The sequence below is a fragment of the Myotis davidii genome, unplaced genomic scaffold (genome assembly GCF_000327345.1).
Source record: "Myotis davidii unplaced genomic scaffold, ASM32734v1 scaffold348, whole genome shotgun sequence".
Classification (NCBI taxonomy): domain Eukaryota; kingdom Metazoa; phylum Chordata; class Mammalia; order Chiroptera; family Vespertilionidae; genus Myotis; species Myotis davidii.
The window spans coordinates 997,450-1,018,320 of NW_006298965.1; the positions used below are offsets into that span (position 1 = coordinate 997,450).

The 20,871-nt window shown below is 40.7% G+C and overlaps 1 protein-coding gene across 1 annotated transcript in view; it reads right to left on the bottom strand.

Annotated features, from left to right (window-relative positions):
- The window catches only part of OXCT1 (3-oxoacid CoA-transferase 1), a 116,914-nt gene that overhangs the window by 46,411 nt on the left and 49,632 nt on the right, over positions 1–20,871 (bottom strand). Inside the window, exons 8-11 of the mRNA XM_015571001.1 lie at positions 12,298–12,405; positions 11,019–11,133; positions 6,002–6,096; positions 3,899–3,947 (exon numbers count right to left, since the gene is read on the bottom strand). Of these exons, the coding sequence (XP_015426487.1) occupies positions 3,899–3,947; positions 6,002–6,096; positions 11,019–11,133; positions 12,298–12,405 (367 nt within the window). The remainder of the gene's footprint in view (positions 1–3,898; positions 3,948–6,001; positions 6,097–11,018; positions 11,134–12,297; positions 12,406–20,871) is intronic.

Sequence of the window (20,871 nt, forward strand, 5' to 3'; positions counted from 1 at the left end):
CCATGAAGAAATGCAAATCTGAAGGGAATAGCACAGGAGATGCACCTCAGATATTTAAAAAAAAAAAAAAAACAACAACAATGAATAACCTAGAAAGATTCTTTAACATCATTAGAATTGAATCTTCTCTTTCCATCTCAATCTCTATCTCTCTCCCCATCTCATCTTTCCTCTCTTGACCCTGAAAGTTTCTATTAAGATCCTAGGACTTTGGTGAAAGTCCTAGGGAATAACATTCTAATACTGGCCAATGTATTTAATGTAACCCTCAAGAGGACCGCTCTCAAAACTTACATCTCATAATAGAAGTTCAGAACTGCACAAGATCTTCATCTAATACAATCATCTAATACTAACATCTATGCTCCTTTCTTCTTGTGATCTATTTCCTGTCTGTCCAGGAGCTTCGGGTGCCCAGAAGCTTCTGGTCTCGACCAGAATAGTATTCACAGGCCCTTTGCCAAAGGTAGGTCAACTGTATGACCTACCGTGCATTACCCTGGTGTAACAGGACAGAGAAAAAGAAAGGGAAGGACTAGAGAAAGGATCCTGGACACAACAGGACCAGAGGGGTCTGACCATGCCCAGCGTGCAGCACAGCAGTACCCAACTTCTCAAGCCTTGCCCGAAAGCTCACTTCTCCATCTATATCCCTCTCCATCTGAGCTCGAATGTGGAGAAAGAGGAAGACTATTTATATCATGCTGAAATATTTATCCCCAAAGGAGTTGGATGCTAAACAACAAAAACATTTTCATATCTTTCCAAGTACCATAAAGCTGAAAAGCTTTAGAAAATACTTTCTAGTGTGGTTAGTAGGAGCTTTTAGACAGCACCTAAGAGTTGAGGGATGAAATGAGATGATGCATGCAAGGTCCTCAGCCTAGTGCCTGGCACAGAGAAAGGACTCCATCAACGTTAGCCTTGTCACTCCTCTCTCTGAACAATGCTGTCGCCCCTCAAGGAATTACTACTCCAGGACCAAGCATGACTGTTATGGTGGGTCATACAGCCAGCCTGTGGGCCCCAGGTTTCAGGACCGGCCTAATACAACTGAACCTTATCCTGGCACAAATTCCATGTCCAGCAAATTCCATTCCTCACCAATCCTGTGAGGTGGAGAGCAAGCAGGACTATGTAGTGGGACAGTAAAGCAGAGGATCATAAACATCTCCGTGCTTTTGGTCTCTGTGTGAAATCACAGTGACTTCGCAATGGCAATTTCCACGGGCTGACGTACATGCCAGGCGCTATTTAGCACGTCACAGGCAACCCTGAGGTCACTGCGGAGCTTCAGCTCTCCCTATGTGATTTATGAAGCACAGTTTTATTAAAGAGCCCGGACAGCACTTCTCATGCAGGGAGCTGCCCGCCCCTGCCAATACATTCTGGTCTCTTACAAATTACATTTTTCAGAAGCAAAGTTAATTTTCAGCATTTTTAAACATCCAGTAACTAAACAGAAATAGATATTCTAAAGCTGAATCCATGCTTTTCCAGTACAATATCAAATAGGGTCAAAAAAAATAACTATAACTAATAATACAATCAATACCTTAAAGAAAAAGGGCTCAGTGTATAGGAGGCGAAGGCCAGAAGCCCAGCCTAGAAGACTGTGTGTATCCAGTCCCTAGCAATGTGATCTTGAGCACCTTACTTCACTTTTCCGGGCTCAGTTTCCCAATCTGTATAATGAGGTTTCACCCGAGGCTCAAACGATATCATACATCTAAAACAGTACACTGTCAATTATTTAGTGTTATAGAAGTGTGACTTGTTTTTACATAGTCAGATGAGATTATTATTTAGAAAAATGGGATCCTTAGAAATAGCTTTATTATTATTTTAAAATTTCATGCACTGATTTTACCCAGACACTTAATTCAATATCCATTTCAAGAAACTCGTATTTAAAAAAAAAAAAAAAAAATTCCTTTCAACTTAACACAAACAATGGGTTGATCTCTCAGGTAATTTTCAAGTTTGAGGAGTTGAGGAAACTGACAATTTGTAGTCTGGGTTCTCTAGCTCAAAGCTTTTCCTCCCTAATTTGGACAGCTCCAAAATCTAAAGCATCATAAATCCCAAAGAGGACTTTGATGAAAGAGTTAGAATATTATTAAACTGATTTGCAGCTTGGCTTCCCAGAAGCACTGAATTACTGTTTTACAAAGCAGTTTAAGATTATACGTGACATTTCAGAAGTTGAAATACAAAACTGGTGGCTTCGTTAGGATGGAGCTACTTTTAGACTCAATCAGAAATGCCTACCAGCCAACAATGTCATTAGAAAAGATTAACTATTTTTCTAAGGAAAGTGGGTTCCATGAACTCAAGCCTGAAATTTAGAAAATGGAGTTATTCATTTTGCAAATAACTCACTAGCATCATAAATTAATTAAGCCAAGAAGCAAATATTTTCACAGATCAATGAACGACTACTAAAGGGTACAGCACAATTAAATTACAACCTTGGCTAAATGTCATTGCTTTATCACAGTGGGCCTTTCAGCGTTGAGTCATGTTAACTAATTCAACTATTCAACCAGAAGCTGTTTTACTTCCAAAAATTCTCTAAGAAGCAAACGTCAATTCTTCTCGGCATCTGGCCTTTAAGCTCAGCTCATTTTTCTTCTCTTCTGAGATTGGCACCTACTATTTTTGAATGTGGAGTAAGAATAATACGTTTTCAGCGATAGAGTGAATAGGAGTAAAAGAAGGGAACAGACAAGCAGGCTAAGAATCGCATAAAAATTATCTTCTCATGGGCAGTACCATGCTAAGGATAATCATCGGCCCCAACACAGAGGCAGCAGTGGTGCCCCCAGCATGGGCAGTGACGCTGGCCAGGGCCTCCAACCTGCACTAGGTTGCTAATGCATGGACTCTAGGTTCTAGTTGCACAAAGAGCTCACAATAAGAGGTAAACCATCTGAGTGTGGGAACAAGGAGCTGACAAGACTAGAGTCCCAAATTCAAAGAAACTCTATATATTACTCATATCACTGGGTCATACTTAGTGGCAGACACTCCCTTAAGCACCACCCTTGAACCTCTGAAGGATGCTCTCGGACTCTGATGAGGACTAGCGGACAGGAAGTGGCTCCTATAACAGCAACCTCCATGCACCAGATCTTTTCTTTTTGCCCCTATGGATCCACACCCACACTCTTCTCATCATGAGAGTGCAGAGCTATTTCAACCTGGAATTATCCAAGGGGAGGCTCAAGCAGGAGACCCAGTGGAGGAGACCCACCTCACCCTCAACCTGCCGGTGTTCCTTCCCTTTTCTGTATTTTTGTTCTTTCTGGGAGATGTCCTTGCCTATGTTTCCTAACCTTTGTTGCAGTTTTTCATATATATATATTTGAAAATTGCCAGCAATTATATATATATATTCAGCAAGAGTTTTGTTTAAGCAATCCGAATTCTTCATACCAAAGGCTATAGTTCCTGTTAGGTGACTGACCCTCTCTGACAGCTGCCCCTTAAGGCCTGCCTAGGGGTAATAATAGTAACTTCCTGTACCATGGTATCTTACCATCCTTTCCTGGTTTCCCTAATCCTGTCCACACACTTGTCGACTGTCCCTCCCTTAAGGCTCCTCAATAGCCCCATTTATAGCCGGGACCCTGACCGATTAAACCACCAGAGCTCTCACCAGGGGATGTAGCTCCACCTAGAATTTTACCTTGAGCTTTGTCTCCCTAATAACAGTCCTCTGACAAGAAGTCAGGCAACAATGGGGCTTGGAAAGTTCATCTCCCCTCCTCAATGAAAAATACAGTGACTACTCTCTAAGAAAAGACAAAGAAACAAGCTCAACTCGCTGGTATCTGGAATAGAACTAAATCAACAGCAAGGAAAACACTGGGAAACTCGTAATGAGTGAGTTTACCTGCATTGATTAGATCTGCATCGACTTCATTTTCGAAGGGATATGGACCCTGCCAAATGAAACAAATGAGTCAATGTCAATTAGTAACAGAAGTTTCTCACTGAACTGAACACCAATACTGTAATATAACAACGTCTCTAAAAACTCCAGGAAATCGTCTTCAGAAGACTTGAGGTGCATCTTCAAAAGATAATTCTGGTATTTGTATGGCTGTGTTTCTCACATTCTTTCTCATAGTCTTCCCTAGACTATGTGTTTCTCATAATCTTTCCTACACTAATAATCGTGACTGGGTAAATGAAAAATATTTTCTAAATATGATAAAAGTTTGAAAGTAATATTAAATTTTTAGAAATATATGACAATAAAACAAAAAGTATTCACGGCCTACTATGCAGCAATGTTATTCATAAACCTTCCTCTTAGCAAATATAAACTAAATGGCTGCATTCTTGATAGAACCAAGAATGAGACATATTGGCTGTAAAATTTTAACAGACTTTCTAAGGACCAAAATTTTATTTTTTAAGTGAATTGAAGTGGTAACTAATGTTTAGACCTATGTAAATTTCCTTTTAAACACTGACCCTGGGTAATTCACGTAAACTTATTTCCCTTATTTCAAACTGAGGGAACTGGTCAGTCTAGATAATCCCTAAGGTACCCAAACAATACACGTCTTCTTTTTTGTTGTATTGTTTGTTTGTTTGTTAATCCTCACCAGAGGATATTTATCCATTGATTTTAGAGAGAGTGGGAGGGAGGGGGAGAGACAGAGAGAGAGAAACAATGATTGGTTGCCTCCTATAAGTGCCCAGATCAGGGCCGGGGATGGAGCCTGCAACCAAGGTACATGCCCTTGACCAAAATCAAACATGCAAACCTTCAGTCCAAGGGCCAACACTCCACTAACTGAGCCAAACCAGCCAGGGCCTAAATCTCTGATTTCAATACGAATCTGATTTCATCCAAACACATATCATTTTTGTCTTTGAAAATGGTCATGATTATTGCCTCAATCAACCAGTATCGACTCTATGCTTATAATCATTATTTATAATATAAATAAGGGTATACATTTTACATATATAATATTTATTGCATTAACAGTTATAATCCACTGAGGAACAATAAAGATTAGAAATATTACAAATTGGCAAATTATAAATAATCTCTGCCATAGTTAATAATTAAATTAAAAATGTCATTCAGGCAGCAAATGTGCTTCTTTTTTTCATTATAATACTGAGGAAAAACTGTGGTCAAATTCTCTGAGAATGCTGAGCTCACCTGCAAGGTTAATTCTGAGGAAAAGAAAATTCTACCCTTTGGGACAACAGGACCTTAAAACAAATTGATGAGAAGAATTGCTAAGACTTTTTTTAATTAATCAACTGTCAAAAAAAAAAAAATGTCCCTGCCCTAAATAGAAACCTTACTCTCCTGTTTTCACTCGGAGCCTTACTGAATTTTATTTCACAGAAACTTGTTAACCTTCATTCTTATCCAGCCACACAAGGGTTAAAAGTAGTTAACTAAAGAGCAAACTGGAAGTCCTCTGAAGCAGGCACCAGGGGAGATGGAAACCCATCACCTGATAAAGGAGGAGCAGTGAAAAAACTTGCATAGTCAGGAAACATCTACTGGAGCAAATATAACACTACATACTCACAATGGCCACCACTGTATGGGAAAATTAAATATTTTATTGTGATGATATACAAATAGAAAAGGAAGGCTGGGAACTTTAAGCTAACAATTCTCAGTTATTAGAAGATTTACCTACATGGAATAGCTAGTTCTCCATCAAGACTGCATAAATACAAAGAAACATGGAACAGACTGCAGAATCTCAGAGGGAAGGCAGGGGTGGGTGAGTGGGTAGGAAGAGATCAACCAAAAAAACTTGTATGCAAATATGCATAACTCATGGACACAGACAACGATGAAGGCCAGGGGGCAGGGGGCCAGGCAGGGGGTCAATGGGGTGGGGGGAAGGGTACAGATGTAATACTTTCACCAATAAAGATAAATTAAAAAAAAAAAAAAGATGAGCAGTGAGGAAAAAAGACTGCATGAAGAAAACTTTAATGTCTATCTTACCAAACCCAGGATTCCATTTTCACTCTGCAGATGGATAGTCATATTTGGGCTGATAAAGTTGCTGGCCAGAAGTGGGATTCCTATGCCCAAATTAGCTGGAAAAGAAGATGTTAAGGTAGAACGTGGAAAAGGTAGAGAGATTTATGCCATAAATCTTCCACATACATCAACCCGAAGGGAAGCCTTCTTTAAAGGCCCTTGCTCTGAATGTAATTACTGAACACATTCTCCAATCACCCTCTAGGCACTTTTGTAATAAAAAAAAAATAAAATAAAGTAAAATCACTAATTAATGACAGCTTTTTCAATAACACTGATATGCTTTCCCATAAATATATCAAAGCGGTGGCTTTAGAAGACCAGCCAAGAGGTCATTTTCACTGTAAGACATTCTGTTTGCATTAACATGCTCAGCAAATTTGGACCGATGTATTATGACATGTGACTGATATAGTACTATTAAACGTGGATTGACCTTTGTTTAAAAGCAATTTTGACTTTTCAAAACTCCAACTAAAAATAAGGATGACTTAACATTCTTAAAAAGGGCTACCATTTCTAAATTTAAAAAATTTTCTGACAATACCAAAATGTCAGCATGAAAGTGTTTCATATCCTTTGGGTCACTGAGATAACATCCACTGGTGACTGAGTCTTCCCTAAAACACAAAGGGGAAAGGGGGCATAAGTTTCAGGGAAAACCATTGAGACCATATAAAAAGTAGCCCTAACTAGTTTGGCTCAGTGGATAGAGCGTCGGCCTGCAGACTGAAAGGTCCCAGATTCGATTGCGGTGAAGGGCATGTACCTGGGTTGTGGGCACATCCCCAGTCAGGGGTGTGCAGGAGGCAGCTGATCGATGTTTCTCTCTCATCAATGTTTCTAACTCTCTATCCCTCTCCCATCCTCTCTGTGAAAAATCAATAAAATATATATATATTTTTTTAAATTAACTGGGCCCTGACCAGTTTGGCTCAGTGGATAGAGTGTCAGCCTATGGACTAAAGGGTCTCAGGTTCAATTCCGGTCAAGGGCATGTACCTTGGTTGTGGGCACATCCCCAGTAGGGAGTGTGCAGGAGGCAGCTGATCAATGTTTCTAACTCTCTATCCCTTTTCCTTCCTCTCTGTAAATAATCAATAAAATATATATATTTTTAAACGTAGCTAGGTTAAGGCATCAAACAGTAACTGAGGGTGTTGAATCTTCTTCCTTAGACATCAAAATAGGATAAATCCTAATACGTACCAAATGGTTTGGGTTCAGTTTTGCCTCTCAATACCAGAAGTCTGAACAGGTCAGCGATATGTAGACAAAAACTCACAGACACAGACAACAGTATTGTGGTTACCAAAGGGGAAGAAGAGGGAGGGTGGTAAAGGGTAAAAGGGTCGAATATATGGTGACGGAAGGAGATTGGACTTTGGGTGGTAAACACACAATGCAATATACAGATGATGTATTATACACTTGTACAATTCAAACCTATATAATTTTATTAACTAATGTCACCCCAATAAATTTAATTTTAAAAAGAGGGATAAAAAAGATATGCTGCCCAGAACTGCTGACTATGCTGTCCACTACTGCTCGAGAGTGGTAAACACTCATTGTTATTTAAATGCAGTCAAAATCCAAACACTCATTGTACTAATTACCTCTTCCTATCTCTTTTTTGAGAAAATACTTAAAAGATTAAAAATGGCAGCAGAGTAGGTGGATGCAGCACGGACATACTCCCAAGAACAAACTGGAATTACAATTAAAATACAGAAAAACTTCCTGAATCACCAACAGAAGACTCACAGGAGAGAACCCTGATACCTGAGGACTGAAAGTGGAGGCCGTAAGAGGGGTAGAGGGCGGAGGCGCGAAAGGGCTGGCCGGGTGCCCATAGGCGGCAAGTGAAATTCCAGAGAGATATCTCAGCTGTGGGGGGTTGCCACTGAGAACTCTGGGATCTAATCCCCAAGCTGGGCCCCGCAGCAGAGAGCACCAGAACTGAGAAGGGTACCCATATAACATCTCCCTGTGAAAAGCAGCTGGGTTGCTGTCTGCCAGGGAGTGACAGCTGAAAAATCAGGCACCCTCTCAAAGGGCCAATGCACAAAATCCCCTGTAGAGCTATTACAGAATTTACCAGGCAACTGGAAAATACACACACAGGAGTACTTGGAGATACAGAAAAAAAACATTTATTTCCAGATGTACTAGTACTGTGACTCAGGGGAGCCTGTTTCCAAATCCTGAGCAAACCAATATAGAGGAAGCTTTCTCTTTATACCCTTTGGTTTCTTTGTCTCCCAAATAAGGATCAGACTTCTGGACCTTTCTCGGGCTTTGCAAAAAGCCCCATGTGTTGGGATGGGTGCCGTGAGACCACACCTAAAGGCCTGGCCTGGTGCCAGTACTGATAACCCCCTCCAAGAATTGTGTATTGTTCATGGTTTATGGCCTCTGTAAAATGTGAGTATTTAGGTAAACAGGTCTGGCAAGACCAGATAATTAAGGAAGGGGCAGTGACTAGACGATAGGCTAACAGGAATGTGCATTAGGGATACTAATTAACTAGGTACAGAGTCAGGCTGATGGTCTCCCCCCCAAAAAAATGTCTTATTTTCTTCATAAGAGTCACCCATCTTGTGCTCTGGCAGAGGGAGGGCAGAGTGGACTGGAGCTGTGTAAGCAGAAGCCAGGATTGGGAACTCGGAGGTTAGAGCTCAGAAGGCAGACACCCCAAGTTCCCTAGGCTGAGCCATTCCCTCACACAGCAGACATCTTTCCCACACAGACATTTGCTATATAGAAGGCCTTGCCTAGGGGAAAGACAGTTGATGCACCCTATTGGAAAACACCTTGCCATGAGGCCACTTAAGAGACTAAAAATAACTACTAGCCTCCAGGCAGAAGCAACTGCCCGGCCCTGTTGAAAAAACTCTTGCCACTCCCTAGGACATTACCTGGGTGGGGGATCCTATCAGTCTGTAGGCAGAAGCGGTGCCTGGAGGCTTTGAGTCTTTGCCTGTTCTAACTAGTCAGAAATAGTGTTTGACACTGTCCTGTACTAGAGATTGAGAGGTATAGAGGATCTACCTAATACATAATCAGAAATCCAAACAGACAGCCAAAATGAGGAGACAAAGCAGCAACCCCCAAATGAAAAAACAAGAAAATTCTCCAGAAGAAATAAATGAAATGAAGATAAGAAATTTATCTGAAACAGGGTTCAGAGTAATGATGGTAAAGATGCTTAACAGCAAGAAAAAATATTCAGAAATTATGAAAAAAGAACAGTTGGAAATAAATAATGCCATAACACAAATAAATAAACACATTGGAAGGAACACACAGCAGTGAGGAAGCTAAGGATTGAAGACAGGGTTGAAAAAAACCAATCAGAGAACCAAAAAGAAAAAAATAATGAAAAAACAGGAGGACAGCTTAAGGGAGCTGTGGGACAACGTGAAATGTAACAATATTAGAATAGTTGGTGTGCCAGAAGATGCAGAAAGGGAGAAAGGAATAGAGAATGTGTTTGAAGAAATAATGGCAGAAAACTTCTCTAACCTGGTAAAGGAAAAAATCACACAAGTTCAGGAGGCACAGAGAACCCCAAGTAAGAAGAACCCAAACAGGCCCATGCCCAGACACATAATTAAAATGCATCAAAAAAAAAAAAATTAGCCGAAACCGGTTTGGCTCAGTGGATAGAGCGTCGGCCTGTGGACTGAAGGTCCCGGGTTCGATTCCAGTCAAGGGCATGTACCTGGGTTGCGGGCACATCCCCAGGAGATGTGCAGGAGGCAGCTGATCGATGTTTCTCTCTCATCGATGTTTCTAACTCTCTATCTCTCTCCCTTCCTCTCTGTAAAAAATCAACAAAAAATACATTTAAAAAAAAAATTAGAGAAAGTACTTAAAACAGAATTTGAGTCATTTACTGAACATCCTTATAAAACATCAGACATAAAAAAGGATATCCAGGAGACCTTTGTCAGAGGAAACAAGGGCCTGTTAAGAAGTTGGATCTTACAGAGAAAGACAAACACCGTATGATTCACTTATATGTGGAATCAAACAAACAAAATAAATGAATAAACAAAATAGAAGCAGACTCATAGACACAAAGAACACAGTGATGGTGCCAGCTGGGAAGGGGCTAGGGGACTGGGTGAAAAAGGCAAAGGGATCAAGAAGTACAAATTGGTTGTTACAAAATAGGCACAGGGATATGAAGTCCAGCATAGGGAATATAGCCAATAATATTGGAATCACTATGCATGGTGCCAGGTAGGTACTGGAAATATCAGAGGGAAACACTTCATAAAGTATATGATTATCTAACCACTATGCTGTACACCTGAAAATAATATAAAATAATACTGAATGTAAACTGTAATTGAAAAATAAATTTTTTTAAAAAGTTGGAATATTATGTTTCAACGAGTATGCAAATGTCAGAATACAGAGAAAGCCAATAGCACTGGCTATAACTAGTACTTTTGGGGTTTAAAACCCTCATCTTGGGTAAGCTCCAATCCCAATAACATTTAGCCAAATGCTAAATTGCACTGAAGTCTATAGTATATGAGAAAATAGCTGAACAAATTTTTGGTCACCATTTTGTTCAAGAAGGCAAATGGACTATAATTCCAATTTCATATATCCTTCCCTTTTTTAAATTTTTATTTATTGGTTTGGGAGAGAGACAGAGATATCAATTTATTGTTCCACTTTATGCATTCATTGGTTGCTTCTTGTGTGTGCCCTGACTGGGGATCGAACTCGCAACCTTGGCATATCAGGACGACACTTTAACCAACTAAGATACTCGGGCAGGCCAACTTCATATATCTTGATATCTGTAGATTATATGCCACACTTTGTAAAAACTGATCAACCGCTTTAAAAGTTACAAAGGACTATAAAAAAATCGCTGTGCAGCAGGCCTGGTAGCCTGAAGAACATGGGAAAAGGAGGGCCTCGTCTTTGCCAGTCCCACAAAGATAAAGGATACCATACATGCCATCCTCAAATTCAAGAGCTGCCCGCTTGATGATGCGCTCCCTCACATTATCTCCAGGTTTTCCAGATTTGGCTTTTACATCTTCCTGTTTCCGGGTTGATAAACGCTTTAAGATAAACAGAAATAAATTAGTCATAATTGAGGTACACCTTGGATTTTTATCACTGTAAAGCACAAAAGTTTACTAGAAAAAAATTGAACTCTCTCCTACTACTACTATGAGGCCAATCTGCAAAATAACAGAGTTAAAAAGAGAATACCCAGAAATAATTTTTTTTAATCCTCACCCAAGGATATGCTTATTGATTTTTTTTTAGAGAGGAAGGGAGAGAGAGAACAAGAGAAACATTGATGTGAGAGAGAAACATCAATTGGTTGCCTCCCATATGCACCCCAGCCAGGGATCAAACCAGAAATGTGCCCTGACCAGAAATCGAACCCACAACCTTTTGGTGCACAGGACAACACTCCAACCAATTGAGTCACCTGGCCAGGGCACAAATAATTCTTTAGAAAATAAGGGATTGAGGTTAGATTTATTTGAAGGGCAAGGTCTACTTGCTCTGCCTCTTTGAAGCAATTAGTCCTCCTGCTCCTGTCACACTGACTGCTGCTACTGCCACCTCCCAAGGCTCCAACAACTGCACTCTCCTCCAGAGCTTGGGCACTGAGCCGGAACGAAGGGAACAGGAACAGACTTGGGCTCTGCTTCTGCAGGGCTGCCAGTGTGTGTTCACCAGGTGTTGCTCTCTCAACAGCCTATTTCCACCTGCAGAGTCGGGACTGGTTTTGCTACCAGCACATCACAGGGCTCAGGCATATCCAGCAACCAGCCAGGAAAGTATTTCCAAAGCTGAATCTCCTAACACAGGCCCTGGTTCCTATTTGCAAATGTTCCATCATTTCTCCCTAGCCAGCTGACATCAGTTTTGGATCGCAGAATGCCTTTTTTTTTTTTTGTCATCCAAAGGATATAGCCTATCTCTGACTCCCTGATACCCCCAATACATGTTTATTCTGTTGCTGATCCCCAGACACTTATGCATCTTGGTACACATTCTGCTACAGATGGTCAATACCGGGCACTGTTGGGCTGGACAACAACACAGGTGACATGTCCCTTCATGATGGGTACATGAGAAGCTCATACTAAGACCCAGAGCGAGGCTTCCTGCGAGGCTTTAATTCCCTCTTATCTGGAATGAACCCAGGGACACACGTCTCTGATAATCAGACCCGGAAATACTGACAGTGAAGCTAAGTCAACTACCTCAATTCTTTTCTCATACTTTTCTCCCTTTATAAGGCGATGTACATAAATCTTAGGAATATGGATGTCTTCTGGGGCAAAGGATCCAACATCCACAATTTCTTCAACCTATACAAAGAGAAAAAGAAATTTTAATTAAATAGTGAAAGCTTAAAATGAACCCTTTTTATTAAAAAAAAATGAAGTATATGCATCTTCACTTCCAACTTGGGTTGTATACACAATGTAATAATACACACACACACACACACACACACACAGACACAGACACACACACAGGTTGGTGGGCAAAATCCTATACCAGGGATTACAAGAGGCATTTTAGTGATGGTGTACCTGCTGCCCAACAGCTGGGAAGAAACAAGACATGGAGGGCAAAAGCTATCTTCTTTGATAGACAGACGGATCTTGACCCAAATCAAACAAATCTCCCAGGAAGAGTCAGGAAACATGAGGGCATCTAAACTGAAATAGTGGGTACAGATGTGCACCAACGTTCACCTGAGAATGATTCAGGGGGAGGCAAGGGGACCCCAGCACTGTGCTCTGAACCTCTCCATGCTCCGGCATTTCCTCCCCAGCTGGTGACCAGGTGGTGGAAGGGGGGCAGGCAGGGAAGCTGAGCACTGCCACCTCCTCCACCCACGGAACTCTCAGTCATTAGGACTCATTCCCACCTTTACTTATTCCATTCAACTCTTCGAAGACAGTCCTGACTTTAAAAATGCACGTGTACACGAATCCATTATCCTGGGGATAAGCATGAAGACCTCCTATTCGTGAAGATATTTACCACAGCATTTGCTAAAATATGAAGGAGTTGGAAACAACCTAAATGGTTAATGATAGGACAAATGTAAAATATATCTGGTGCATCCACATAATGAATAGTTAATGACAGCTCATAATTCAATGTTGGCTCTTTGGTCCTATGTGTAAATTATTTCTATACCTACCAAAGACTGAAAGGGAATACACTGAAATACTAATAATTGTCATCTCCGGGTGATAGTACAAGTTATTTTTGTTTCCCTTCTACTTTTATAATGAAGGAAACCTACAATGTTCTTTTTTTAAAATATGCAATAGACATCAAGTAATTTCCAAAACGAGAAAGTACGTAAGTGAGAAATGTGATATATTTCTTAATTAGTTAAATAAGTACCAACTAGCACATGTGAAAAAGAAAACAGCAATGCTAAGAAAAACGGTGGTTTCTAAATTCTGAAGCACTTACAACACTTTGAAATGTATTCAGAAATCCTTTTTGCTTCCATTTTTTAAAAAATAATGTGAGTTATTCCCCATGTCTAACACTCTTGCCAAAGCTCGGGGCTTCTGCCTCTTGCTGGCATTATTACAGCAGCTCCCTAACTGTTCTCCCTGACGTGACGCTTCAGCAGGGGCAAGAAATACAAGGGGAAGGGACAGAAACTAGTACTTCTCACTGACACCACAAATGCTGATGGCAAGCAATCACTATTCTCCTCTGGTTCCACCAAAGAAAGTTTCGACAAAAACAACAACCCCAAATTAAGACAAAGTTTCTTCACTGAGAGTAGCTGCATCACGACTTTCCCAGCGAAGGAGTGGAAGACACTGGTAAAACCACTCAGATGAAAAGCGCGCATCGGGTAACACCCCAGCACTGGGTAACACCCCATCGGGCAAATCTCCTGTTAGGATGATTTGCACACGGTCAAGTGCGTGTGCAGCATCTGTTCAACCTTCATCTACCCTCAACAGTATGGAGAATTTCTATACAGAAATCAATGCTTTCTCCGAGTTGGTTGGCTGACTTCCATAGCAAAGGAAGAAAAGAATGTGAAGTACAAACCAACAGGAGAAAACATGTTTTCAGACAACCTGTGAAAAGAGTTTTTAAAAAACTGAAGAGGCAGGTCCATCTCAATGCTACCCACTGAAGGGGCTGAGGCTTCTGGGCTGGTTTTGTGTGATCACGAGAAAGAACTAGCGTGTGTGTGTGTGTGTGTGTGTGTGTGTGTGTGTGTGTGTGTGTTGGGTGGGGGGGCATCTAGTGAGATCAGGCAATAACATAAGAGTCAAAGAAATCTGAAAAGAAAAAATGAATAAAATGCACTTGTTAAGGAAAAAGCAATAATAAAAGTGTGTAAGAGCACTCACAAAGGATGGCAGAGACACACCTCCTAAAGTCACAAGTGGGTGAGATAGAGAAGGAACAAAGAAGAGACCTCAGTGCAAAGCAATGGGCATGCGCAGGTGTCCTCAGACAAGGTCAAGTTGGAAGCAAGGTAGCTAGGAACCACCCAGACTTCTCCTGGGCGCTGTGCATAGTTCTTACGTGGCACCATCTGGTCCATCTAAAAAATCCAGACACTTGAGGCTTCTCTAATTAGTACTTGTCTTCAGTCATTAGCAGGAAAATTGAGGCTAGGAAATGTTAATTATTATTGATTTGAACTCTCTTTTCCAAGGTTGCTTTCTCTGCCCTGCACGCATCCTACTTTATAATTCTGAAAAGTTGTATAATAAAGCTCGGAGAGAGATCAGAATTCATCCTTGGGTGACAATGTTTTTGTTTTTACTTGGCAAGTACTATTTATATCTCAGGCAAAGGAACAGAGGAGCTGCCAGGCAATAACTTCCTTATTTTTATTTATTTTTTTATTTTTTTAGTGACAACCTCCATCCGTTACAGCCACAGAAACGGCCCGACCGTGGAGGCTGCTAGTGGAGAAGGCTGTGAACCTGCAAACCCGGATGTTTCATGATGCAAAGTGAGGGCTGTGGGAGAGGGAAGGAGGCAGGAATCACATGGCAGACATTTTCCCTGAGTCATGTTAACTTTCAACAAGGTTTAGAATGACCCTGGCTGGTTTGTTCAGTTGGTTGGAGCATCGTCTCATACACCAAAAGGTTGCAGGTTCAATGCCCGGTTGGGGGAGCATATGGGAGGCAATGGGTCCGTATCTCTCTCCCTCTCTCTTTCTTCTTCCTCTCTCTCTAAAATCAATAAACATATTCTCAGGTGAGGATTTAAAAAAAAAGGATCAGAATGAACATTCATTTTTGGCCAAGAAATAAAAAAAGCAGACAAGCAGCAGCAATAATGTCTGTAATCCTATGAAACGCCAACCCACATTAGCAAAAGCTGAAGCCTAGAAAAATGGAAGAGGAAGGCAATGAGCAATAACAGAACCAGGTATACGCTGGATGCCGAGGTGCTCTGGATGTCAGTTTAAGCCAGAGAACAGGTAAGATGAAGAAAACATGGAGAAAAGGTAAGTCAGCATGCAGGGCATCCTTCCCCAAAACCCAAAGAAAAAGAAAAAATTTTCATTAATACAAAAAAGCAGAAAAGTCCCTATCTTCTTAAGCTTCGTGCTAAGAAATGAGAGACTGGTACAAAACATAGGAGAAGATGGCATGAAAGCTAAAAAGACTTGGAGCACATGCATGTGGTCTTAGAGTCTACATGGGAAGGCACAGGGACTGAAAAGACGAATGGCTATTAAAGAATCTGAAGCCTGCCCTAACTGGTTTGGCTCAGTGGATAGAGCGTCGGCCTGCGGACTGAAGGGTCCCAGGTTCGATTCCAGTCAAGGGCCTGTACCTTGGTTGTGGGCACATCCCCATTTGGGAGTGTGCAGGTGGCAGCTGATCAATGTTTCTTTCTCATTGATGTTTCTAACTCTCTATCCCTCTCCCTTCCTCTCTGTAAAAAAAAAAAAAAATCAATAAAATATATTTTTTTTAAAAAAAGAATCTGCAGCCTTAAAAATGATGGTAATTATGATGGCACAATCGTTACTGAAACCTGATTGCCTGGATCTGAGGCCCACAGACATTGCACCACGTGCAGTGAAAATAAGCTGCCCACGTATGTGAAAGGACAAGGAATTAGGCACACGTCCGGGAAGCCACGACCTAGGGCAGAAATGTGAGAAAGTGTATTTAAAGTGATTTCAAAGAAGAAAGAATATCACACTAATGACTATAGAATCAGAGTGCTCACTAAACTAAAGAGGCAGGTAACATATTTTTATAGAAATGATAAAGTCGGCTCAGAAATAAGACAGTGCTATTATGAGAGACACTAATTTTGGAACACCTTCTATTCATGATATTCTGCTGATAAATCCTCTATTGTCCTCTGACAAGTTCTATCTCTCAGAATGAAACCGTGAGACAGAAACCATGATTCCGGACTTACAACCAATGAGGATAACTGCTTGGTAAAGCAGAAATGATGGGTACCCTGAGAGAAAGTGACAAGGTAAAATTGAAATTTGCAAGAGACCAGGAACTGAATCCTGGACATACATAGAAATGGATCCAGATCTTGGAAGAAAAGCAGATTTCAAAAAGTTGAGAGAAAAAGACAAGTGGGCTCAAGTGGTCAGAAACTCTCAGTGACAAATGGGGCTTGCCAGGCTCTCACACCCCACGCGGACAATGTGCAGACAGACCGTCCTGATGACGAAGAGAACGAAGTGGAAACAAACGAAGGCGGAAAATGGTTTCTGCTGGCTAGGAGAACAAAATAGGCCAATACTAAGTGAGTGAAATTCACTAGGGATCAAGATTAATGTTGTAATTAAATAAATACCTGGCCTAATACTTTTTTTTGAAAAGGAAATAAAAGGATTTAGCTAACTACCAGCTCAAAGACTATAATGTAGAGCAGCGGTTCTCAACCTGTGGGTCGCGACCCCTTTGGGGGTCCAACGACCCTTTCACAGGGGTCACCTAAGACCATCAGAAAACACATATATAATTACATATTGTTTTTGTGATTAATCACTATGCTTTAATTATGTTCAATTTGTAACAATGAAATTGGGGGTCACCACAACACGAGGAACTGTATTAAAGGGTCGTGGCATCAGGAAGGTTGAGAACCACTGATGTAGAGGATACCACCAAAACTCCAAAAGAATTTTCCTTTCTCCACTTGCTGTCCAACTTCAGAGTTCACAATAATCATCTTCAACCAAATGTCCCTCATTACTAAGTACAAACAGTTCTTCCTCCCTCCATTGTCTCATTTAGAAACACTGGGTAAGAAGGAAAATGGATGATGCAGTTTAAACTCTTTAGAAGAAAAGCTTTACCTAAACTAACTCAATTTATTTAAACTAAGACTAGCAGCAAAATAAGTAGGACAGATTGATCCCCCAAAAAATAGAAACATTACTTTACTCAGAGACTCTCCCAATAGTTTTCATAATGTGGGAGAATTGTTTTTTAAAAAAACAAACTTAAAGCAGCTTATTGTAAATATTGTTTTCATTCCCACTGACTCTATACCACATCCAAACAGTTCAGCCCATGCTAGTATTTTGCTAACACATTTGCTTTGACCAAAAATTCCAATCTTCAAATAACATTCAGGAAATATTATTAATATACAATTTTATGTCATATATTTTCCTTAAAAAAATTTTTTTAAATATATTTTATTGATTTTTTTACAGAGAGGAAGGGAGAGGGATAGAGAATTAGAAACATCGATGACAGAGAAACATCGATCAGCTGCCTCCTGCACACTCCCCACTGGGGATGTGCCCGCAACCAAGGTACATGCCCTTGACAGGAATCGAACCTGGGACCCTTGAGTCCGCAGGCCGATGCTCTATCCACTGAGCCAAATCGGTCAGGGCTCCTTAAAAAATTTTTATTAGAACTGTAGCAAATCCAGAGAAGTAATTAAAGTGAGTACATCTACCCAAATGAATTAAAATACTTCTGACATGTTAATTCAAAGCACCAGTCTTATCTATAATAGTAAGAAAAAAAATTATACCATTATCACATGCCCCCAGGAAAGCAGGAAGACATGATATAATTAATAGAATTAAACTAGGAGCATTTTCAATGAAGAGTTACGGAGAAACAGGGAGAAAAAGAAAGTTTGTGTTGGGTTTTACAGCCCCAGAAATACTGCCTTGCCTATTAGTGATGCTGACTAAAATGTTAAAAGGTTACTATGCAACAGGGAATGAATATGCCATACTTATTTATATAAAACTACCCATATTAATCTTAGTAAATGTTAAAACCAGCTTGTTACTCCAACCTGGTTTTTCTCTCTCAAAACTAGAGCTTGCATGTTAAGTTTTTTTAGTATATATCACAATCCAGCAACTTCAGTTCCTGTGTGAACCTAAGGAGCCGCCTGACCTTCAAGTCCCTGGCTGGCACAGACGGCCGAGACACAGGAATTCACCGACAAAAACCAGATGGCCAGCTCAAGGACACTGCCTGCATGCCCACAGTCCCTCCACCTGATCTCTTTGTTCTGCTTTCCCTCTCCCTCCCTATAAAAACCTCTGCCTGCACTGAGATGTGAAGATAGATTTTTGAGGACAGGAGTCTACACATCTTCTCAAGTCACCAGCAACTTGAATAATCTCCTTTCCTTCTTACCAGCACCAGCTCATGAGTTTGGCTTTTGTTGCTTCAGGCAGCCAAACCTGGGTTCCGTTACAGCTACTCTTTAAGACTTGCTTCCTTCCATTTTAGGCTGTTAATCATCCTCAGAGTTCTTGATTATGCAAGAACACAGCATTTAACACAAACTGCAAGGGAGAATTGGGTTAAGCCAGTGGTTCTCAACCTTCCTAATGCCGAGACCCTTTAATACAGTTCCTCATGTTGTGGTGACCCCCAACCATCAAATTATTTTCGTTGTTACTTCATAACTGTAATTTTGCTACTGTTATGAATCGTCATGTAAATATCTGATATGCAGGATGTATTTTCATTGTTACAAATTGAACATAATTAAAGCATAGTGATTAATCACAAAAACATTATGTAATTATATATGTGTTTTCCGATGGTCTTAGGCGACCCCTCTGAAAGGGTCGTTTGACCCCCAAAGGGGTCACAACCTACAGGTTGAGAACCACTGGGTTAAACTCTAACATCTCCAGAACACAGATAATGGCTGTTTAATCTAACAGAATTGACTCAAATTCAGCTCAAGAATGACTCAATAATTCCTAAATTTAAAATCACTTCCCATGTGCAACAGATAACAACTTCCTTTTTCATTTCATCTTTTAAATGTTCTCCATATGTTTTCAATTCTATGAAGCAGTAAGCAAAGCAGAATCCTAACCCTGTTTATTTCATTACAAATTAAAATGCCATGTTGGTTTTCCCTGATTTAGTCTAAGAAAGGTAGGCATAACACAAAAGAATAAACTTCTAAAGAAAATATCCTCTTTCTTCTCTCTGTGCTCCAGTTTCACAGACTAGCCCTTTAAGTCTAAGAAATTCAAACATCATCACATTCTCTGTGTGATTTTAGCATTGAGATAAAATGGCCCTTCCCATCATACAAACAGCAGACACACAATCGGGCTGGGAGCACTTGGTTCCTGATTTTCAAAACAAACTGAATTTCAGCCTCTAGTCCTCACTGGGAAACCAGGATCAGTCCTAACTTGAAGGCCCTCATTCACAGCAATGATGGAAACCTACAGGGAAGAGAGTTGATTGAGGTCCCAAATCTAGAATGTCTTCTTGCCATATACACCTCATCCCCAAAACTCAACACCATACTTTAAAAAATTAAGAATGACAATTAAGAGAAGAGCCCTGATCTTTTCGTCAGAATTACCCATCACAGAAAAGTGGCTGAGGTTGATAGAAAAGAGTAATTTATGGATGCCAATACTCTGTAAGAGAGTAATTTCTGTCCTTATGAATCTAATGTCATACCGACTTCTTCCATACTTAAAAAATGAGATAACAGAGCATGCTTCAGAGAACTGGATTTGGGGTCAGAAGATGCAGATTTAGGGCTGAGCCCTAATTATCATCTAGAACTGTGTTCTTATGTGAATCACAGTCATTTCATCTCTAAAATGTGCAAGTTTAACTTTAAATGATGCTCAATATTCTTCCCAGGCCTTGTGTAACGGCTCACAATGGCCTTGTCCTGCTTAATAATAGACTGAGTTGCGTTTCAGAGACAACAAACCCAAACCACAAGTCATGCAGCTGAAGAATGAGCAAAGGAGAGAACTTGGACCTCCCGCTGCACCAGAAACCAAAGTCTCGTACCCCCTTCCCCCAAAGGAACAAAAGGACCAGGACATCATTGAAACTGGAACGCCCGAACCCTTTCAGAAGCCAAGGGTCTGTTGTCTACAAAGATTTGCCATTGACATCGCTTTACCGTAGTGGCCAAGTCTCAAGGTCCTCCGATTAAACCTTGCCCACCAGCACGTCCACTACCTGTTCCCCCGGCCCCTTAGAAAGCCTGGTCCAGTGAGTGAGATGGATCCGGGGGACCATTAGTTCTTCCATTCCCTTGGTAGGCACCGTCTCCATCACTAAATCTTTCCTAACTCCAAACTGCCCATTTTGAACCTTGGCCTTTCGCAGCACCAGGCACTCCGACTTTGGTTAGGTAACACTTGCATGCTTTATAACAAGACCTTAGAGTCCACACATTAATGCATCTTTCTAATTGTTCTAGGTTGTTGACCGCTAGACCAGTTCCCTCCTGCCGGGTGTATTTTGGTAAATGAAACACATGATTTTAATTCCATGCCACTTAATATCTTCACTACCCTG